Raw genomic sequence first — 20,806 nt, forward strand, 5'->3', positions numbered from 1 at the left:
TTAGTCTAAATAAAGACAAGACACTTTAAAAATTAAAACTATATCGATCAACATTGACCAACTATTTCAAGTGGTTACAAAGTATACAGATTAATTTAGGTATGAGAAGTTTAAGAGGCAGGGACTCTCTGATCAGTCATTTTGATGGGAAATGGGAGAAAAATAATTAATTTGCACATGGAAGTCTAACAGTAACCTACGAATTGCATAAACAGCCCGAACAAAGTGCCACATTTTCACAAAGAAACTGAATTAGCCTAACTGGGATCTGTGACCACTATGAGGCTACTACAATGGACTTTAGATCCGGTATCCTGCTAATTGTTAATTCACATTGCCATCTGCTGGCGAAAGCAAAGATCATGTGACCAATAAGAATGCAGCAAAACCACACCAGAGCTGTATAAAGAGAGAGTCGCGTCACTGGAAGTTCAAAACGCTTGATCGTCACATGACTCATGTAGACTTCAGATCGAGCCAGGAAGTACTTGGGGGGCAATTTGAATGCATATATATAATGGTAGAAATCAGTACAAACAGAGTGACATGACTGTGATTATTAGTTGTCAAATTAATTAATTGATTTACATTAATTTTGTGTTTCTTTGAAGTAAAATGTCCTAATATTTGAGGAAGTGTAACAGCTAGAGTTACCTGCCTTGTTGACATACTAAAGTGCCCTTGTTTAAAGAAAGAGTGTATGCGATGTAGTGATATCTCGTGGTGAGGTTGCAGATTTCAAGCAATAACATATCCTTCCATCACGCCTCGCTTTCCAAGCGTGTCAGAGAACTATAGTGGTCCTCAGGTAGGGATCGGTATCTTTAGAATTGTATTACTAAAAGGAGCTACTTTTATCAATACTCTGTTCTTTTTCATGGCTTTATAATTGCTTTTAAAAACATATATAGAATTTTAAAAACCCCAATTCACAACAGGATTAGAAGTTATTTATATTTATATATATATCACTGAAAACAAATCTAAAATGTCAATCAAATAAATAACATTCCTGAGTGAAGTTTATAAATGATAACAATCAATAATAATAAAAACAAGGAACCAGATAGTATGTCATTCCTCCTGTCCTCTGTTATCCGAGCTTTCTGGCTGTGCTTGTGCAAACACAGCAGAGATGGATGAGAGACTGCAGACAGATCCGATTGAATTAGGTTTCGCTTATGTTCATGTTGAACAGATGAATTGATAAAATATCATATTTTTACCAGTAACGTTGTTTCTTAATTATAATAGCTTGTACTCCAAAATGGATATCCTCATCTATCACACCCACAACTCTACCAATCACAGGTCTCAATCTTATGTTTAACTAACCATATATAATCATACATATTATTACTATTAAGATTCTCCATGATCCGCCATTGCTGTTAAAAAAAAGGTCAAAACGAAGTGAACGGAGATGACGTGACTCTTATTATTCCGCTCTGAACCACATAACGTATGTAACAAAACCCTCTTTATCGATTGGCTAATTCCCTCGATTCCACCAATCCGATTCCAGATTGTAGGCGGGACCCCATCTGACGAAGAAACCCGGAAGCACACACTCCACAGCAATTACTTTATTTGGAAACTTTTACCAGCGTAAACCTTCTAAAAACACTGTTACGTGTTATTTTATCTAAAGAGCCTGTTGATTTATCAGAGCAGAGTTTCCCTTCATTGCGGCAGACATTGAGATGCTTTCAGCGGTATAGACAGGACCATCTGCCTCGTTTGTTTACATGGGAAACAAAACACCCGACTAGCTAACGTTAGCAACCTAGCTTGGTAAAATCGAGTCACATGAGCTGGTCATTTTCCAGCGACCTTGCCCTCAGGAATGTGACTTAACGTTAGTGAAAGAGTCAACGTTCCTGTATACTCAGAAGGGTTGTCTTGGTTGTCTTCTTGAGGCGTTGGAAGGGTAACAATGCGGAGCTAACGTGTCGAGCGTTAGGTCATTTGTTTTGTCACCGCGGCCAGTTTTCATGTCAAGATGCCTTGTTCCTGTGGGAACTGGAGAAGATGGATTCGGCCGCTGGTCGTCGTGCTGTATATTTCGTTGCTTTTAGTCGTCCTGCCCTTCTGCATCTGGGAGCTGCAGAAGTCAGGGGTCAGTTCTAATCATCGATGTATACATGCTGATACATTTTGAGTACTGTACTGCAATTGTGAGGTTATTGTGGCCTACTTTACTTGAGTTATGTTGTATTCCTCTTATGCCAATTCAACTTTTACTTTTACTTTATCTTACTGCAGTAATCACTGTTTACATGAAACTGTTTAGATATGATGCATTGCTCACTGCAAAACATCTTCTTATCAAATCATTTGAGTCTGTAGTTAATCTGAGAGATCTGCTAGTGCAGTTAGAATATTTTAAACAGTTTTTTATTTGAACTGATTTCAGGTATAAAATGACACGTTTTTCTTTATGATTGTAGTCTTTAAATATTTTTACAAAGTTGTGTTGCTATTTCATTTGAGTAAAAAATCTGATCACGGCTTCCACCCCTGACTTAATATTAAATGTAGAAAAGTTACATTCCTAGTGTATAAGCAAAATGTCGCCAGTGTTGACTGTTTCTTTCCGTTTAATAACAGCTTGGCATTCATAATAAAGCATGGTTCATCGCTGGGATATTTGTCTTCATGACTATGCCCATATCATTATGGGGCATCCTCCAGCATCTGGTCCACTACACTCAGCCAGAGCTTCAGAAACCCATCATCAGGTAAAGACGTCAACAACAACATCCACCAACACTAGTCTGAAACTGCTTTCTAATTGTTTGTGTTTTTATATCTCTTTTTAAGGATATTATGGATGGTCCCAATCTACAGCTTGGACAGTGTGAGTGGTGTATTATCTAACCAAAGCCATTGTGATCAGGCTTAGACGTTGTATGCATCTACAGAATAACTGACATTGAAATAAAAACGCCTCTTTGCTTTGTAATCCCTCTCTTCTTTTGAAATCTTACAGTGGATTGCATTAAAATACCCAAGGATAGCAATCTATGTGGACACGTGCAGAGAGTGCTACGAGGCCTACGTCATCTACAACTTCATGACCTTCTTGCTGAACTACCTGGAGAATCAGTACCCCAGCCTGGTGTCGATGCTGGAGTCCCAGGAGCAGCAGAGACATCTGCCCCCCCTCTGCTGCTGCCCGCCCTGGCCAATGGGAGAGTATGTTTCCTTTAGATTTGGACCGATTGTTTTTAAAATTAGGACTGTCATACGTACAATACATGTGAGGCCAACACACCGTGTGTACAGCTGTACAAATTACTTCTAGATAACACGTGACATGTTTGTGTCTTGGTCGCTTGAGTTTGTTGAAATTTTGAGGAGGAAATGTTCTTAGTAAACAAAACAATGACTGTCATCAGCTTCAAATTAACCTCAGTCATGCAACTGCTGTAATTGGTTAGCAGGCCTGTGTGCAGTTCATTTTGTCCAAGGCTTTTTCTTCTTTTTTTTCTTACATGAGGATCAAATTGATTAACATTTGCCTGAAGGTCAGCAGCATCAGCCACATGTATTAGTTGTGTATTTGATAATACTGCCGTGTTAAAACACTTCACAGTAGTGTTACATCTTGCATGTGTGTCTTAGACCATGATCGAAAAGTCGTTGAGGAAAATTAGGCATTTCAAGCTTAAAATGTTGTCATTGCACTTCTTTCAAGGATCCACTCGGCACATTTCTTACGGCCATTCGGGATCGAAGTTGATTTTAAATTCATTCGATTCCACTGATACCGGCAAACTAGATGTTGTCCGACTAATGTAAATCGAATTCAAATCATACGTTTCCTCTGCAGGGTTTTGCTGCTGAGATGCAAACTGGGAGTGTTGCAGTACACAGTCGTAAGACCCGTCACAACAGTGATCGCTTTGTAAGTAACTATTATTATTATTATTAAGTAGCATTCACATCTTTTTGGTCACTATTTGTGTTGATGTCCCCCCCTTTTTTTTCTCTCTTCTTCTTCCAAGGATCTGTCAGCTGTGTGAAGTGTACGACGAAGGCAATTTCAGTTCAACAAACGCATGGACGTACCTGGTCATCTTCAACAATATGTCGCAACTGGTAACACTGCTATTGTTTTTTGTTTTATTGAGTCTAAATGTCTGTATCATACATGCAGCATGTTAAGAGATAAGATGGATGTAAATAAGGTTGAACTGGGTTTCTCTCTGTCTGTCTTCTCTTGATCTAGTTTGCCATGTACTGCCTGGTGCTGTTCTACCGGGCTCTGAGAGAAGAACTGGGTCCAATCAAGCCAGTGGGCAAATTCCTGTGTGTCAAAATGGTGGTGTTCGTCTCTTTCTGGTAAGTCTCAGCATGTTCAAGCAAACTTAACGACATGATCTGATCGTTTGTAGCTACTGAGAATGGTTATTTTGCAAACTCTTCAAGGCAAGCTGTGTTCATCGCTTTGCTGGTGAAAGTGGGCATTATCTCAAAGGAGCGTATATGGGATTGGAAGAGTGTGGAGGCTGTAGCCACTGGCTTACAGGTAAGCTAAAGCGTATCTAGTTAGGAATAACTACGTGTGAGAATAACTTAAAATGTCTGAGTTTGATCTTACCACCAATAGAGTTATTATATAACTATATGGGGCCTAAATGTTTACACCACTTTACGTTCAACCAGAAAGAAACGCATCCAAACTGTCCTGTTTTCCCCTCAGGATTTCATCATCTGTGTGGAGATGTTCCTGGCAGCCATTGCCCATCACTACAGCTTCACCTACAAGCCTTACATCCAGGAGGCTGAAGAGGGTTCTTGCTTCGACTCTTTCATGGCGATGTGGGACGTCTCTGATGTCAGAGCAGACATCTCTGAACAAGTCCGCAATGTTGGTAGGTGCCCCCTGACTGCTGGAGTCCCTGCACATTCAGGAATTGTTTCTCTGCCGTGTACACTTCAACACTTCTTTTTTTTAATTTTTTTTTTAAATGTTCTCATTTACAGGGAGAACGGTTATGGGTCGGCCAAAGAAGCAGTACTTCGGTGAGGCTCAGGATGATGGTGAGCGGTCTGGCCTGCTCTCTTCGGGCTCCCAAGATGTCATCACCGAGGCGGCGTCCAACCCCGTGTCACCCAATGGTCAATACCAAGGCCTGGGCAGAACCCTCACACCGCACTCTGTGTCGGCGCCGGCCGGGCTCAGCTCGGCCCCGTGGGATGAAGGGTACGAGGCTGGATTTGAAGAAACCCCGGAAGAGGAAAGGACCAACCAAACCAAAGAACCAGTAGAAGCAGATCTCATCGCGATCACCTAGCGTACCGTCAAGGCCGACGTCACCGACAGACTCTACCCGATATGGTTGGGCGGGACCCAATTACAGCCTTGCCATTTTCTTTTCAGACATTACAATATTGTTAAAAGATGAAATAAACCAGGTGTACCAGATGGACCTCTCTGCCAGTGACAGCTCCAAGAATGTTCGGTGAACTTATGGCACGACGTAACTTCTAGATAATGTGCATTTAATGCCGTTTTTGTTTCACTAGGGAGCTATTTGGCTCAGTAGGCTATGAGGAATGGTTTTTAATTCATTGAAGTTGCGAAAGACGTCCCGTCAATTTTAACGTGCGTCCCAAACGGCACGCTAATCGTGTTTCTTGAGATGAGACGCCTCCCGAAGTGTGTGTATCCTTTCCAAATCGGAATTGAGGAAACATTTGTGTCGTCTGTCATATCATGATCTCAGATGCGACGGTTAGATGAAAAAGACAAATATGCAACTTTTTAAACAAAAATGTTCTCTTCAGTACATCTTAATTTAAAGTGATTTCAAAAGGCATCGATTGAAATGATCGTAAATGAAAATCTACGATATCAAAGCACATTAGATGTCTTGGGCGGAGGGACGGGGCGAAAAGAGGCGAGTTTAGGGATGCAGAGTTGAGATTAAACTGATTCAATTGTATGTTTGAGCCATGCCTGCTGAATGACTGAACAGTGTGACATCACTATTAATACAATGTATTTACTGTAAGTACATTCGTATTAAAACAGTGTACACAAACAGCATATTCTAATACATTTGTATTAATGCTTTATTGCATTCAGCGCACTCTAAAGTGTTTCATAGACATTCTTTGACTACCGGTAGTCTCATCAGATGCCTTGTTCTATGTGGCGTGGAACTAGTCGGTCCACTACATCACTTTATATATCAGGATCAGTTTTATTCTGATGAGACGTTCGACATCAGTTTTAGCTGGAATCATTTAGCAGTTACTGCAGCCAAGCCATGTATTGTTCTTCATAGAGTTTCTGAGCTTTTCTGTCATTGTGACTTACATGGATGTGTGCAGGGTTATTGACATGTGTATGTACAGTGTGGGATATCCGTTTGTGTAAAAACAACCTGTAAATCTATCAAAACAGCATAATCCGTATCATATCTAGCTAGAGAATGTTGCATTGCCTTACATGATTTTATTTGATTATTTAAATAAAACTGACGGGATTACATTAGAGCTGGTGTAAATGGTTCCACGTGTTGATTTAATTCCATCACTGACTGTCTCCCCAATAAATCAGATTAACTACAGTGTCTGATTCATTTTTTTTTCTTACATTTATTGTTGAAGTTTCTTTTTGATAATGACAAACATCTTTACAAAAACAACGCGCCTATAATCATGGAAGTATTTGTTTTATACTTACAAGTACAGAGTATAAATGTCCTATAATCGTATAGCACAATTTACTCATTAAAACATGACTTGATGCATTTTCACAAATTCTTTATGATCGTGATGACTCGGCTTCCCACTGATGCTTACAAAGGTGTGGCTCATGCAGGCTTCTACTAAATCTCAAACCAGAGATTGAACTTTGAAGACTGGTAATACAGAAACATAACACTGGAGAACTCAATCTTTAAATGGCACCAGAAAAGGAATGCAGAGTATTCAACTCATCCCCCTACGTGTCAGTAGCCTCTCTCTATGATCGAGGCATGAAAGTCAAGAGATCATTGTTCCATTGGCCCGGGTGTGTTCTCTATATGGGCTGATATGGAGATGGCGCTCTTGTGAAGCTTCACAGCGAGGCGGACCCAGTCTCCGGCTTGTACCTCCACAGGCTGCGGCAGCACAACAGCCGCCTGCTTCCAGTGAGAGTTCTGGCTGAGGGTGCTGACGCTGATCTCCTGGTCCAGGTAGATGTGGTACCAGAAGGGAACTGCAGTGATTCTGCCTGCAGACGTAGCCTGGACCTGGGAAACGGGGATTATGGCTTAAGCAGACATACGTATGGTACACATGAGCGGTCAGCTAGTTATCACAAGTCATGCTTCGCCTCTGTTCGTTTAAAAATAATATATGACACATATGTTATGAGTTTAGGGGGGAAAGCTTGAATGGGATCAATTCACATAGCCCCTCATGTTTAGATCGCTGTATGAAAATGCGGAGTGTGTATTCTAAGGGAGATGTGCACAGTGTGTCTTAATAGGTATGACTTACTTCTAGGTTTTTGGTGCAGTATGTTTGTGCACCAGAGAGTAGTTTAGGATTATTCAATTATATCAATTCCAATCATGGTGGCAGCACCGATGCATCTCTTACCTTTACTTCTCTGTTGGTGTAGTTTGCGGTGGACTCCATTAGGTCAAGAACAAAGAGTTCCACAAACTCACTGAGATGTCTGCACTCCAGTGTGGAAAAGTCCAAAAACACATGGACCGGTACCTTTAAGAACATAAAAAAGATAAACACAGTGTTAGCGACTTGTCTGCAGTGGATGAAAGAATCTGCTGACGTTATTAATTAGGAACTACATGATGTGAAAAAGCAATAAAAGAGCTGGGAGGAAGAGCTACTGGGATCTGATCCAACACAAAACAGGTGCTCGTGATGCAGAGGTTGTCCACAAGAGAGGGAATGGATTTACAAATATCTACAAATTTGAATAAAATAAATGGGGTTGCTTATTTTTGCTCATAATACAGATTTGTTTTACAAAAGCATTGTATTAAAAATCATGCAAAAGCTGTCTCAAAGGTGTTGCTGACAGTCTTTGTCCCAAACTATCATTTATCCACGTTAGGTTTGAATTCCTAGTGTCAGTGGATAATCACTCATGTACTGATTAATAACATTTCACCTCAAACTCTTCAAAACTTGACAAAGAGGCCGTGGCTGCGGGCCAGCAGACTGAAACGCTGAGGGAGAAACCAAAGTGGCAGCACAGAAAGTGTCACAGTCTCCTTTACTGCAGAACAAAAGAATCTTTCCTCCTCCCTGTCACAGTTGTTGGAGACCTCAGATCCTGCTGTTTGATGTGCCTGGTGTAATGTATACTGATGGATTCAGGTAGGAACGTCTTGGGCCAAGCTGTGTGTGTTGTGCCTCGTGTGACAGTCGTGCTAGAGCGTGCCCTCCACTGAGGGCTTCAAAGACAACATCTGTTCAAACAAACGACCGTCCCGCGTGGGTCCTACCAAATTAAATTAAAAAAAAAAAGAGAGATAATTTCCAGACCAAATAAAGAAAGAATTCAAAGAGATTTCGCAGCTTCTGAACACAGCTGGGAATCGCACATCAAAGAGGAGTGCACAACAGAAAACAAAGTCCAGGACCTGAGTATTCCAAGTCAAATACCGTGTTCAACAAAACAAAACACAACCCATACACGGTGCAAACAAAACAACCCGTCTCTGTTTTTGTACCTTTCATACAAATGTCCATACATTTTTCTGTACCCATCATATTTAACAAAACTCACAAGCAATAACTTTAAATGTGAATGATGCGAGCGTACAAACACAGCATACGGTCTGTGAAAACCGGTAATATCGACATCACGATATTCAAACGTATTCGGTTCGTCATGCGTACCGAACCGTGAGCCTCGTACCGAACGGTTCAATACGAATACGCGTACCGCTACACCCCTACTGAATGAGATTCCCTATTTATTATTATGGAGTTATTTCAGGATTATTTTTAAACCAATACCAAGTATGATTAAAATGATTAACTTCACAAATCAACCAAAGTTAAGTTAGTATAATCAGCTTCCTGTTCTTGTTATTCTGCACTTCCTTTGAGATGGACCATCTACTCCTCTGCTCATGCCTCCTCTTCAAAGCGTGTCGGAGAACTACGTTCACCGATCCTCCGACCGCTCTGCCTCAGAGCCACAGCCGCACCGGAAACGAGTGACCTCGAGTTGCTCTAGAAGACCGTTGCACGTTAGAGCAATGACAACAAATAATCGAACCTGTGATTCGTTGGAGCTTATGTAGGTCGACTTACAGTGAACTGGTTGATGAAGGGAGCGATATTGAATCCCAGTGTGGGCTCCTGACCCTGGACGGCACTTTCCAGCAGCAACGTGTCCGACTCCACCAGCATACCGTGCACCACGATCTTTACCGGGAAAATACTGCCTCCATCCTCCAGCAAACACCTAATATAGATACATAGAAATGCATTTTACTCTAAAACACATAAAAATGAAGCACTAAAATGTTAAAAGCGAAATAAACAAAAGGTGATGGAACATTTCTGAGTGCCCCACCCCGGCAGCTGCCCCTCACCTGGCCAGTGAAGCCTTCTCCATCAACTTCTGTCTGATGAGACCACACGTCTCCACACAGTCCAGAATGATGGCGCTCCACAGCTTCTCCCTGGACGGCCTTTTCAGCATGCCGTGCTCGTCCTCCGTGTGGTTGAGCCAGAACTCGAGATGCTGTTCCGGGACATTATTGGAGCGAGCCAGTCTCTTCACGACTTCCTGCTGCTTTTTCTTTTCCACGGAGCTGTACGCTTTGACGTGGCCGTGGCCGGCGGCGATGAGGGAGAGCAGAGAGAAGCCCTCCGACACGTCGAGGACATAGAGCAGGTCACTACCGTCTGTGGAGTCACCGGATCCTCGCTCTTTGTTTTGGCACTTGGCCCTCAGCTGGGGGATGAGTTTGCCCAGCGCGCTGCAAAAACTCTGATGGTAATCCTGATTGTTCAGGAGCGCCATTTCTGCACATTCCAGCATGCAGAAGTCTTTGCTTTGTTTCTGGTCAGTCTGGAGACTTGCTAGCGCACTGCACAGCTCGGCCTCTGGGTTTTGATTTGAAATGGGGTTTCCAGATCCTCGCATATCCGGGTGCTTGTCCAGACGGATTTCATGCCCGTCTCTCAGCACGGCCACGCTGCAGAGCCTCAGGAAGGCATCTCTGCAGGAGACTTCAACGATCAGCTCGTCTCGAGCTTTCAGGACAAAACCTGGAAAGAATCAAAAGAGGGAAACGCTGACTGGGCCTGATTCTACTAGAGCTGTGCAAACCTCACTTAAGTTTTGGGACCGACTGAAATGTACTGAAGCAAAGCAAAGAATTGACAACCGCCAAGTACTGATAGTGGAATTGGATGTCTGGTGTTATTTAAATATATATTTTTTTTAAATCAGAACTTGCCTTAAACTTGTGCTTAATAACATATAAAAAACGTTATTGTAAAAAAACATGGCAATCGCGAACATTCTGTTCAGTCACTATCGCCGATTGATGATTGAGCCCACTGATGAAAGGATTGCAATACTTACGATGTACATTCACGGTATTACCGACTAGGTGTCTGTGGCGACATTCCCGGGAGAAAAATGCTGTATTATATAATTGTGAAAACTTAAAGCAAATGTATCAACAAAAAGAATCCAGACTGCTAAACTCAGAGCCCAATTCCATTGTTTTAACTCAAACATAAACTCAAAATCAACCTGGATTAACATCTGAAGGAATGCCACTCCAAGCCTTTAAAGAAAGGGCTTGTAAAAAACTTATGAACACCGAAAATGACGAACAGCGAAAAAAGAAGAGGCAGCGAGTGAAGAAAAAGCAGGAGCTGCAGAAAGGGAGCGGGAGCCCAACAGAGAAATGAGATGCAGGGGACCGGGTGCACAGAGAGAGAGGGGGAGAGGCCCCGAAAGGATTCCTACAGGAATAACATCTGCTCACGTCTTCATGTCAGCGCACCGCTCGTCAGAGGCATTTGGGAAAAATGCATATTTATTGCCTATAAGAATTTCATGAACACTAAAGAGTGTCACAGGCGATCACGGCGCACACGTCACCGCGACCGGGGAAACGGATGTCGCTGATCACCGGGAAAGGTGGCGGCTCCCTCGACGCTGCCTCCGCCAATTAGCGGCTCCGCGAAGCGCTGCCGAGCCCCGTCTGGGAGATGATGCGCTGCAGTGCCAACTGGAACATGTCAACTCGTGTCGGCGGCTATTAAGCTCACAGTTGCCGAGGATGACAGTAAAAAATACCCTCCGCTTCTTCTTTAAGTTTCTCGCTTAACAAATATGAATTTTGATTGTTCGTTATACTGCCTACACTGTCTGTTCTATTCATGTTGACACTGGCATATTGTGGACTTCAGTGATGATAGTTACGTAATGAAGTGTGAGGTTTTTAAGACGTCCGGGGAGCTAAATCTTTATGCATCATCGTCCTCGTTGTAGCAAAAATATTCTCACTATTTTCACCTTGGTTCAAAATGAATGGAAGCTAGTGAAGTAGTGGTGATGATTATAAGCAGAAATATTGCCCTGGCATTATTTAACAAACATGGGAAATAGTGTATGCAGTCTTCAGCACACACACTGCCCTCATCTGATGCAACCAGGAAATGCACGACATATCGGAGTAGAGAACACAAGCCGAGCAGAGAAATAAATACATTTTATTAAACCTAAATGTGCTTTAAGTCATGACAATTTGAAACAAGTAGCGACAATTAAAAGGACAATTCCTTGGACACCCTGTAACAGATAGACAATGCGGATTAAACTGACACATAAAATGAGTAAAACATCGGTGTGAAATTGTCGGGTGGCTTGCCAAACCTCCCCCACAGCGCCTCCCCTGTACGTCCGTTGGATCTTACCGTCGGTGCTGTGGACTGGGTAGATGGCCTGCTCCCAGCACGTGTCCTCCTGGGGTCCAGTAGACAGACTGCTCTCCTCGTCCAGGTGGAGCTGGAACCACACAGCCAGAGCGTCCAGCTCCCCCTCCTGAGTGACGGGCAGGCGGATCTGCTGAACCTCCCTGGAGCTCAGCCCCTCCAGTTCCTACAGGTCACCGAAAACAGAATGGAATTGTTCCAGGGTTATCGGCGAAATATCAAAACGATAAATCAAGCTTGGTTGTAAAAATAGGTGTTCAAATATGCAATATGGGTGTCAAATTAAAAAGAAATCTGATTGCAGAGGGCTTGATGTTGAAAAAGGAGTTGTGAATGTTCTTGGCCTCTGCTCTTGCAGCTTTTGAAGGCCAACTTACTTGTTAAGTCAGAAAGCTTAAAAGATTGAAGATATACGAAGGCATTTCACGGCGTGTATTAATAACTTGGGAGAGGAAAACTTTTATTATTTCTCATATTCTTGGGACTAAGACAAACTGAAAGCTGATGAGCACATGAGTACTGAATACTTTGTTGAGTGCAGAGTTTGCCTCACTGACACACGACCACAGCTCTGTCACCAGGGTAAGATTGTTTCTGTCCCTATTGGACATGTGTGGACGAATATCAGCCAATCATCATTCAGGTGCTGTTTGGGAGATAAACACGGCGTCTCCAATCTGTCAGGTGTTCACTGTGAGCTAATAAATCAGTCAACAATCCCTGCAGGCCTTTAGCAAAATAATAAGTGGCCACCGACGTGCAATATTTTAGCCTGTGAGGCAGCGGATATGTTCGTTTCATGGGACCAATAGAAATATGGTCAGGTAAATGAATTATATTTGTCAGAGTTACATTATTCTGCTTGACTCAAGGCAACAACACATTGAATTTTCTCACATGGCTGCATATCAGACACAAAGACAAATGCAAAATTGAAGTAAAAGCACATTAAATGAACAGCAGCTGAATGAATCAATCATTGTCGTCTACCGGCGTCTGCTTCGGCTCACCTGCACGTTGTTGAAGTCGATGTTGAGGGCCGTGAACGGCTCAGTGAGAGCTTTATATCCCCCGGGCACTCTGCTGAGTCTCTCGGTGGTGTAAGGCTCCATGGAGTCATCCGGCTCAGGGCTGCAGCTCACTGGGCTACAGAGCTCGCCGGCTGCAGCTATGGACAGACCGCCCACCTCCGACACACAAAGCCTGCGCCAGAAACAAACGGCGATCTGATGATAGGTCCGGGCACCTTGTGCTGCTGCTGCTCGGAGAAGTTCCAGTACGGGATCCAGGGCCTACCTGTGATGCCTGCGGATCTCGATGCTCTCAAGAGCCATACCGAACACGGTGGCTCCGGCGGGGATGACCCGTCCTGTCGCAGACTGATCCTGGAACTCATTCTCACCTCTCTTTAGGATGACAAACGAGTGCTTTTCGTGAAACTACACATTAACACCACACGATGGCACCAACACAACATCAAACGTTAACTGCATACATTCACCATTATCATGGCTACTGTATGTGTTGAGTGAAATGTCACAACTTGTACTGTAAACTCTGGTATCATGGAACTTAATGATACCACTTTTCTGGTTGTTTAAGAGGCAACTTAGATTTTTTTTAACATTATGAGTTGACAAGGAGTGCCTTAAAGCTTCAGTTGTTGTCTTTTATAAAAATAACTTGTTATGATATTGTCTCAGACAGGGAATATATCCAGACAGTGGATAATGAGACGGATGATCTGTGAAAAAAATCGGGTTCCTTTGCCTCCTTTTGGTGCTCCTATATACTATATTAGCATATGCAAAATTCCACCGTGCCCAAAAGAAAACAACCAATCAGAGCCTGGGATTCCGTTACTGTATTCCCCATTACTTATCAGTGTACTCTTCTGCTGTAAAATGAGAAGGTGTGTGATCCGGCCACCATGTTAAAAAAAAAAAAAGATGACCCAAAACCAAGCGCCGGCCGGAGTTTGATAATTTCATCAGAATTCACGAGCAGCGAGTGATTGGTTGGTTTTTTTCAGGCAATGGTGGAATCTTGCAAATACCATCAGGAGCACTAGAGGGAGGCAGAGGAACACGATTTTTTTCACAGATTATATATCTCAGGCACCACTTTCAGGATATGGTGACAGTTTGAGCAAATATGATGAAAAGCCAACTGCAGCTTTAAAGCCATCATTAGTTTTGTTCTCAATCATTTCCTGTCCTGCAAGCCCACAACTGTGTCACAGATCTGGCATCATTATTTACAACTAAGTGTGATTTGTTTTTTAAAGATTTAATGTAAATTCCCCAAGAAATTTACAATAACTTTCTTAGGATTTCCAACCCTGTGGCAAACGGTGATAGATTTTAGGTGCCACAAACTCATAGAAACATTAATATTGCACTGTGGCAAAACTGCAGAATGAAGTTCTGCTTCCTGTCCCGTGTTTGCGTTTAATAATTGAAGTTACCCGTGGAGGTAGCAGGAGGTGGTGCCAGGCATGAATGAGACTCTCGATGATACCCTCTCCAAACAACCCTGCATCTACCGTCTCCGTCACCACCAAGGATACTCTAAGAGAAACACAATATTGAATGGGGGGGAAAAAAAACATGAGAAATACTGTACTACTCTTACTGAGCATGCCTTCTGTAACAGCACAAACAAAAAGATAAAAAGGTATCGTTCCGGTAAAACACGTCTTTATAAAATCGCACCTGTGCGGGATGTCCTTTGGCACTTCCATCTCCAGAGACTTCATGTGGAGGATCTTGATGCTGCCGTCCATTCCATTAGCGCTCACCACCTCACAAGCCAATTCATACATGGTCTTGGACAGTTCACAGGCATACACCTCAGCAGCCCCAGCCTTCTTCGCACACATACTTCCCAGAGAGAATTAGGAAATCAGAACAATAATACTGACGCATTGAATCACAGGTCCTATTCTAGCTGTAGCCAAAATAATAAGCACGTGTTTGGGTTGATAAGGAGTTCCAACCTACACATAAAGTACACTCCATGACTTAAAGAATAAAAAAATGTTTCCAAACTCTCATGGAAAATATCTCACCCGAGGATCCCAGTGCCTGTACCTATGTCAAGTACAGTGTTGCAGCCGCTCTGAACAGCCTTCTGGATGGCTTGCTGGTACTTGCGGTTCCTCCCGTGGTCGTTGAGCATTAAGAAATGCCAGCGCTCCACCAGCCAGTTGGCCACGCGGTAGAAGTTCTCCCGGGCTTCTGGATAGTCTGGTCTCAGCTTCAAGGCTTTATGGAAATGACCCGCGGCTTCGTCTCTGAAGCCCATTCTGGACAAGAAAGGGTGGGGGGAAAAAAACTGTATGAGCAGATAATTCACCGAAACAATATAAAGCTAAATTATGCTGTGTTATTTGACGAGGAAAATACCTGAACAAGTGTTCACCCATGCTGTTGAGGATAACCTCATCAGCAGGGAACAGTTCCAGTGCTTGTTCATAACAGTCAAAGAGGTCTTGAATGCGGCCCACAGAGTCCAGCTCTTCTGTCCACTTGAAGAGAGTGAACCTGAAAGACTCCTAAAAAAAAAAAAAAAAAAAAGGAGATGTCACAAAATTGAGATTCCAAAAAAACAAATCTTTTGATTCTGCATCATTAAAAACAGACTGCAGCGTGTGTGTGATTGTGGTCATGATGTGTGCACAGTGTGTGGCAGTGATTGTACACAGACAGGTTATCAGTGTAAACAGTCATTACCCTTGCAAAGTCCTTAAACATAGGCGCGAGGTTGAGGACCAGAAGGTAGTGCACATACGCCGTTCCGTAGTCTTGGTTGAAAAGGCACTGCTGGGCACTTTCTAGGGAACTAGAGACCAGCTCGTTCCTAGCAGGGTCCTCTCTGCGTCGCCTTCGTGTCCTCCTGCCATGCTTCGGCCTTGCACTGGTATTCGGCATCCCTTGTGCAAAAAAAGAGAGTGGAGAGTCTATTAGAAAATTATAAAGTCTGATAATATGATGTACAGATTAATGCCACTTTTAATAAGACAATAAGGATCGACTGTACTGTATGACCCATAGACAGGAAGAGACAAAAACATGAAAGAGTCAAAATGAAGTCAAAATCTTTGACTAATTAATTCATAATTTTGACTCAGGAGATCTCATAGTTTTGACTTGCATGCTGTTCCATTTTTGTCCTTCCAAAACAATCTATTTTTCCATTTTCCTGGAAATGGGCTTCCATACATATCATTAACATGTTGTGGTGTTATTGTAATAATCATCATAATAATAACTGCAACATGAATAGGAACTATTAACAAATGTAACGCACCTCAAACAAAATGCTAAGTATTTTACAGGCATTACTGCATTACTAATGTATGTTGACTTACTGTATGTTGTTTTAGATCGCAGGCTGCGGTAAGTTATGGGATGGAGGGAGATGCACGGAAAAGATCGCTTCTGTTTATTTAAGGTGCTAATTTACGTTGACATTCCGGTTTTGTCCAATAAAGTCGTTAGCATCGTTCTAAGCAATCCTTCCTCTGTTAGCACCCTAATGCTAGCTCACATGATAACAATATGTTCTGATTGTGGCTACGAGAGGTTAACCGCATGTCATAAAAATGACTACCTGTTAACATCCACGTTACAACGGCCAGATGCTGATTTAAAGTGTAAATCACATTTCTGCTACGGTTAAACAAGGAACGTGTCCGCGAGCTAAACAACTCGGTCAGAAACATGAGACGAGACAAGGGTCCGCGTGCAATTGTAATGAAGTGTTGTAGATTTGGAGTTACAAACCGACCATATCAATCATGCTATCAACTGTAGATAACAGGGCGAATAATAATAATCCGTTTTTATTGACAAATTACGCCACAGTAAAGACTCCCGCCTCGGATTTGCCTCTGATGGAACCAATGATAGACGAATATTCAAGCACAATCAAAGAGTACAAAACATTGGCATAGTTCCCACCCGTGAAAACTCTTTAAGTAGAACATGAAGGAAGCGTTCTTAAAATGAGTGTGAATACAAATTCTTCCATGTGCTCGTGCCCTTTTTGTATACCTTGTATGTTGTATTCTAGCCTAATTATTTGCTCACACTTGTCCACTCCAAAATGATCATTGGCATTTATTTAGACTGTATCCTGCATTAAAGTGTACAGCTTTGTTGTCATGTACTGTTTGCGATGATCCGACTGACTTTTAGTTTAATATTATGCAACACTTTAAGGTCCCCTGTGATTGGTTTTGAGTTGGCTTCAGGAGTTCTTAGTTTACCTTGTTTGTTGACCTTGCATCGAGCTACTGCATGCACTGAAGGATCCATATAGGCTTGGTACTATGCTGCATCTGAGCGATCAATTGTAATTACTGGAGAGCCTCTCCTTCTCTGTTATCTTTCCCTTGCCTTGCCATAAGCCTTTGCTTAGCAGTCCCCAGGGCCGGGGATACGGCGTCCCATTTGGGTACAACTCAAGAGTCTTTTTTATTTTACTTTATAAAAGTAAAATCACTTTATATTTCCACTTTACCACAATTCAGAAGGACATATTGTACTTACTAAATTGCACTACTTCGACCAACTAACGGTACTTATGTTAATCACTATGCATCATTAATAAGGATCGACCAACACCATAACCGTCTACTCTACTTTTTTTGCATCTACAGTAGCCTACATATGCTTATGTTACATTATTCTACAAATCTACCAACCTCTTTACCTTTCCGTGAATCATATTTTAAATGTAGGACGATAGTACGTTTTAATCAGTCTGTTATTGTTACTTTTAACTTAGAAAAAGATCCAAATACGTCTTCTACCACTGCTGACACCATTCGCCCTGCAAATAACCATCGTCGGTGCTCACAGGGCAGCGAAGCGAAGGCGGAAGTAGATACGACTACACCATCCCGCGTAAGCTACACCGTCTTTGGCAGAAGTTTTGCTCCATGCACTCAGATGTCAGCAGAGTGTCTCAATCTGTCACTTTACTGGGTGGAGTGCGTTTGATGGAGCGAGGAACAAAAATTGGATACAGCTAATCATGCCTGTGTGACAACTCTTGTGAAGCGACTTCCGATGAACACTTCGCCCGTCAGCGTATTGTTATCACCTTGTTATGACCTGCCAGCTACTCTTTTCGTTATTTGACAACTGTGGAGCAACACCCTGTGTCAGAAGTTAACATGCTAACTAGCTGCTATTATACGGAGCTGTTTTCTCTGTTAGACTTGAAACCGCCTGCGAAAAGAGCGGCAATTTTATAGTAACGGGTTAGTTTAGTTTTTAGCTTAAAGGTAAGCCTCATTTTGACCAGTTTTCCCCCGTTTCTTGAGAGCGAAGCTATCGATCTGTCACAGACATGGGACTACACCCGCTGGAGTTCAGTGAATGCTATCTGGACAGCCCCAGCTTCAGGGAGAAAATCAAGGCACACGAAGCGGAGCTGGACAAAACCAACAGATTCATCAAAGAACTGTACAAAGATGGGAAGAACCTCATCAATGCAACGAAGCGTGAGTCGGTTTTAAAGGTTTTTAAACTCTGAGAAAAGTCTGTGTTCAGTCACAATTGCCCTTGCCTTGTGTCCCATAGTATTATGTTGGAACGACTTCTTCCTCAGTTTGCCAATGATTGTCTTTTTTCCATTTGGTGATGTCATGAAACGGCTTGTTTCAGAGTTACAGAATAGATGAGCTAATTGTCATGAAAGCAAGACCACAAGTCTTTCTTTTCTGTTCCAACATTACTTTCTTGTGTTTTATGAGGACAATTATTCACTTGTAAGCCTGAAACAAAAGGCCCCCGAGTTCCTTTAACAACCCCGTGCTATATTTGCTCTCAGTCACATACCTCTGCAGGGTTAAATGATTAGATTGTTATCTGTTTGAACTCTAGTCTTGTGGGCTGGGCTTGTTTGTGCCCACAGTGCTTACAGCATCATCAGAAATAAGGCTGCTCTGCTTTCAAAACTGTCTTGTTGGACCATCTTTATGTCATGTTTTATAGTTGTATTAAATCAAAATGCAGTGGAACATCTTGAGTTGCGAAGACATTGTATGGCATAACTTATAGTCAAAGAATATTTAGGTGGTCACAGTGTCACCGATATTCTTTTTCATTTGTCATGTAGTCTGCTTTAGTGTTGACAGATGGGCTTCAGGCATGTTCCAGCAGCATTGCTAACATTGCTTACTGCTTGCAACATGTTTTTCGACTCTAAAATCTCCATATAGACTTATTTGTGGTCTAAAGAACTTTGGGCATGTGGTCTACATCAGGGTCCAGGACCACACTTTGACTATGAACAATAACGTGTAACCTCTTCAGACTTTCTCCTTTTGTCATTTAATATGTCATGCCGAAATAATCATATCCTGTTATCACTGAACAAGATTGTGTTTTCCAAACGAAGGACTTTGTGCAAATGGTAGTTCAACATATTTTCATTTTAAATGACTCATTTAAAGAGTTTGATGTCATGCACACCTGAAACATACCAGGTTTTTATACTGTGCCGGTGATTTCAACAGTAATCCTCCGCCGTAGGCCGATTTTTATGCTGCAGCTTCATCATGAAGTGTCAAAAGGTCAGCATTGGATTCACCTTTTTCAGCTGCAATGTTTCGTTGTGGTGTTCAAATGAAGCAGGAGTGGTATTTATGTTCCTCACGTGTGTGTCAAATGAACTTCTGCACTGTTGACAGCAGGCATACACATGTCACAAGAGATGTCTGTCCTCAGTCACCTCTTCTGTAGGTTCACAGCAGCTAACATGAGAGGAGCGCAGCCTGGCCTAATGCCGGTGCTGGAGCTCCCTCTGCTACACAGTAATGTATCGTACATTACCGCTGAGCTGTTATTGGCATACTTGTGGTCTATTGTACCTGTTCGCTTGTCGTTCTCCTATGACCTCTCCCAACGTGCTTGTAGTTGGGAGATTACGTGCCACTTTCTTCTGCCTTTTTTTACCGGGCCAGCGTAGGGCTGGGCGATATGGCCTAAAAAAAAAATCTCCGATTTTTTTACAAAAAATCCGATTCACGATTTAAATCGATTTTTTTCCCCCAAAATTTTTTGCAGATGACAGAAGCTGTTGAAAACAATTTTTTCTTTTATTTTGTGATGATTTTCCCAAGTAGGTTGATAAAAATAAAGTGCAAACAAAACCTGAACATTGTAGAAAGGTGCCTGTAGTATACAAAAAGTATTTGGTCACTCTTTTGTTTGCCTGAATCATTTAAATATAAAATTAAATTAAACATAACATTAAATGGCATTAAATAGTAGCCTTCCATTGTAAACAACTGTGCAAATGTAACTTTTTACAGTAAGCTTTTCTAACTGAATACACTGATACAAACACAGCATGAAATAAAATGTATATGACCCTTTAACATTCACATTTTCAAAAGTGCAACATCTGATCTAACATCAACATAACATATTTTGCACAGTAAATAAGTGCATGTAAACAAAATCAAGTGCATTCACAACATAACCAACAGTATTAAACAGTAGTGCATGTTTTTTCTAAATATTTTTTGCCAGGAAGACAAGCCTGTCTACTACCTCTGGCTTCAGGCATGCACGGTGGCATGTAACAATGCCCCCCCACACACTGAAAAGCCTCTCAGAGGGGGCACTTGTAGCTGGCACAGAGAGGTATTTCTTTGCTAAAGTACTTAGCCTTGGAAAGTTAAGTTGGTGACGCTTCCACCAGTCAAGTGGATCGGTGTCTGGGTCAACCTGCTGGACCACAGGTCAGTTGTTGCGGAGTAGAATGACATCCCCTCCAGCTCCGCAGAGATCCTTTGGCGTGTACTATTGTACAGCCGAGGCAAGGCAACGTCAGAAAAATG

General features: G+C 42.2%; 3 protein-coding genes across 4 annotated transcripts in view; 2 read left to right on the plus strand and 1 right to left on the minus strand.

Annotated features, from left to right (window-relative positions):
- The first annotated feature begins 1,571 nt into the window (after positions 1-1,571).
- On the plus strand, positions 1,572-6,574 carry tmem184c (transmembrane protein 184C). Its single transcript, XM_079278262.1, has 10 exons — positions 1,572-2,119; positions 2,611-2,741; positions 2,824-2,860; positions 2,993-3,198; positions 3,836-3,910; positions 4,011-4,104; positions 4,235-4,347; positions 4,435-4,534; positions 4,709-4,880; positions 4,993-6,574. The coding sequence occupies exons 1-10, from the start codon at positions 2,003-2,005 to the stop codon at positions 5,301-5,303; spliced, it is 1,356 nt and encodes a 451-aa protein (XP_079134388.1). The 5' UTR covers positions 1,572-2,002; the 3' UTR covers positions 5,304-6,574.
- prmt9 (protein arginine methyltransferase 9) lies at positions 6,567-16,582 on the minus strand. Its single transcript, XM_079278261.1, has 13 exons — positions 16,319-16,582; positions 15,681-15,880; positions 15,354-15,502; positions 15,017-15,253; positions 14,661-14,828; positions 14,414-14,516; positions 13,243-13,352; positions 12,957-13,149; positions 11,929-12,112; positions 9,582-10,263; positions 9,298-9,451; positions 7,606-7,728; positions 6,567-7,253 (listed from the first exon to the last, which is right to left on the minus strand). Exons 2-13 carry the CDS (start codon positions 15,876-15,878, stop codon positions 7,011-7,013), a joined length of 2,544 nt encoding a protein of 847 aa, XP_079134387.1. The 5' UTR covers positions 15,879-15,880; positions 16,319-16,582; the 3' UTR covers positions 6,567-7,010.
- Positions 16,583-17,943: 1,361 nt separating this feature from the next.
- arhgap10 (Rho GTPase activating protein 10) overlaps positions 17,944-20,806 on the plus strand; it is a 46,140-nt gene continuing 43,277 nt past the window's right edge. For both annotated transcript variants that reach the window (XM_079278915.1, XM_079278916.1), the window contains exon 1: positions 17,944-18,460. In XM_079278915.1, coding sequence (XP_079135041.1) covers positions 18,307-18,460 — 154 coding nt within the window. In that variant the 5' untranslated portion in view covers positions 17,944-18,306. The remainder of the gene's footprint in view (positions 18,461-20,806) is intronic.

The sequence above is a fragment of the Melanostigma gelatinosum genome, assembly GCF_949748355.1.
Source record: "Melanostigma gelatinosum genome assembly, chromosome: 11".
Taxonomy (NCBI): domain Eukaryota; kingdom Metazoa; phylum Chordata; class Actinopteri; order Perciformes; family Zoarcidae; genus Melanostigma; species Melanostigma gelatinosum.

Excerpts from the sequence above, each read along its gene's own strand:
- tmem184c (XM_079278262.1), top strand. The coding sequence starts at position 2,003 with ATGCCTTGTTCCTGTGGGAACTGGAGAAGATGGATTCGGCCGCTGGTC. Across the intron at positions 3,199-3,835 it reads CCGCCCTGGCCAATGGGAGA|GGTTTTGCTGCTGAGATGCA; the intron begins GTATGTTTCCTT and ends TTTCCTCTGCAG. Across the intron at positions 4,105-4,234 it reads TCAACAATATGTCGCAACTG|TTTGCCATGTACTGCCTGGT; the intron begins GTAACACTGCTA and ends CTCTTGATCTAG.
- prmt9 (XM_079278261.1), bottom strand. The coding sequence starts at position 15,878 with ATGCCGAATACCAGTGCAAGGCCGAAGCATGGCAGGAGGACACGAAGG. Across the intron at positions 15,254-15,353 it reads ATGGGTGAACACTTGTTCAG|AATGGGCTTCAGAGACGAAG; the intron begins GTATTTTCCTCG and ends TTTCTTGTCCAG. Across the intron at positions 14,829-15,016 it reads ACAGGCACTGGGATCCTCGG|TATGTGTGCGAAGAAGGCTG; the intron begins GTGAGATATTTT and ends CTCTCTGGGAAG.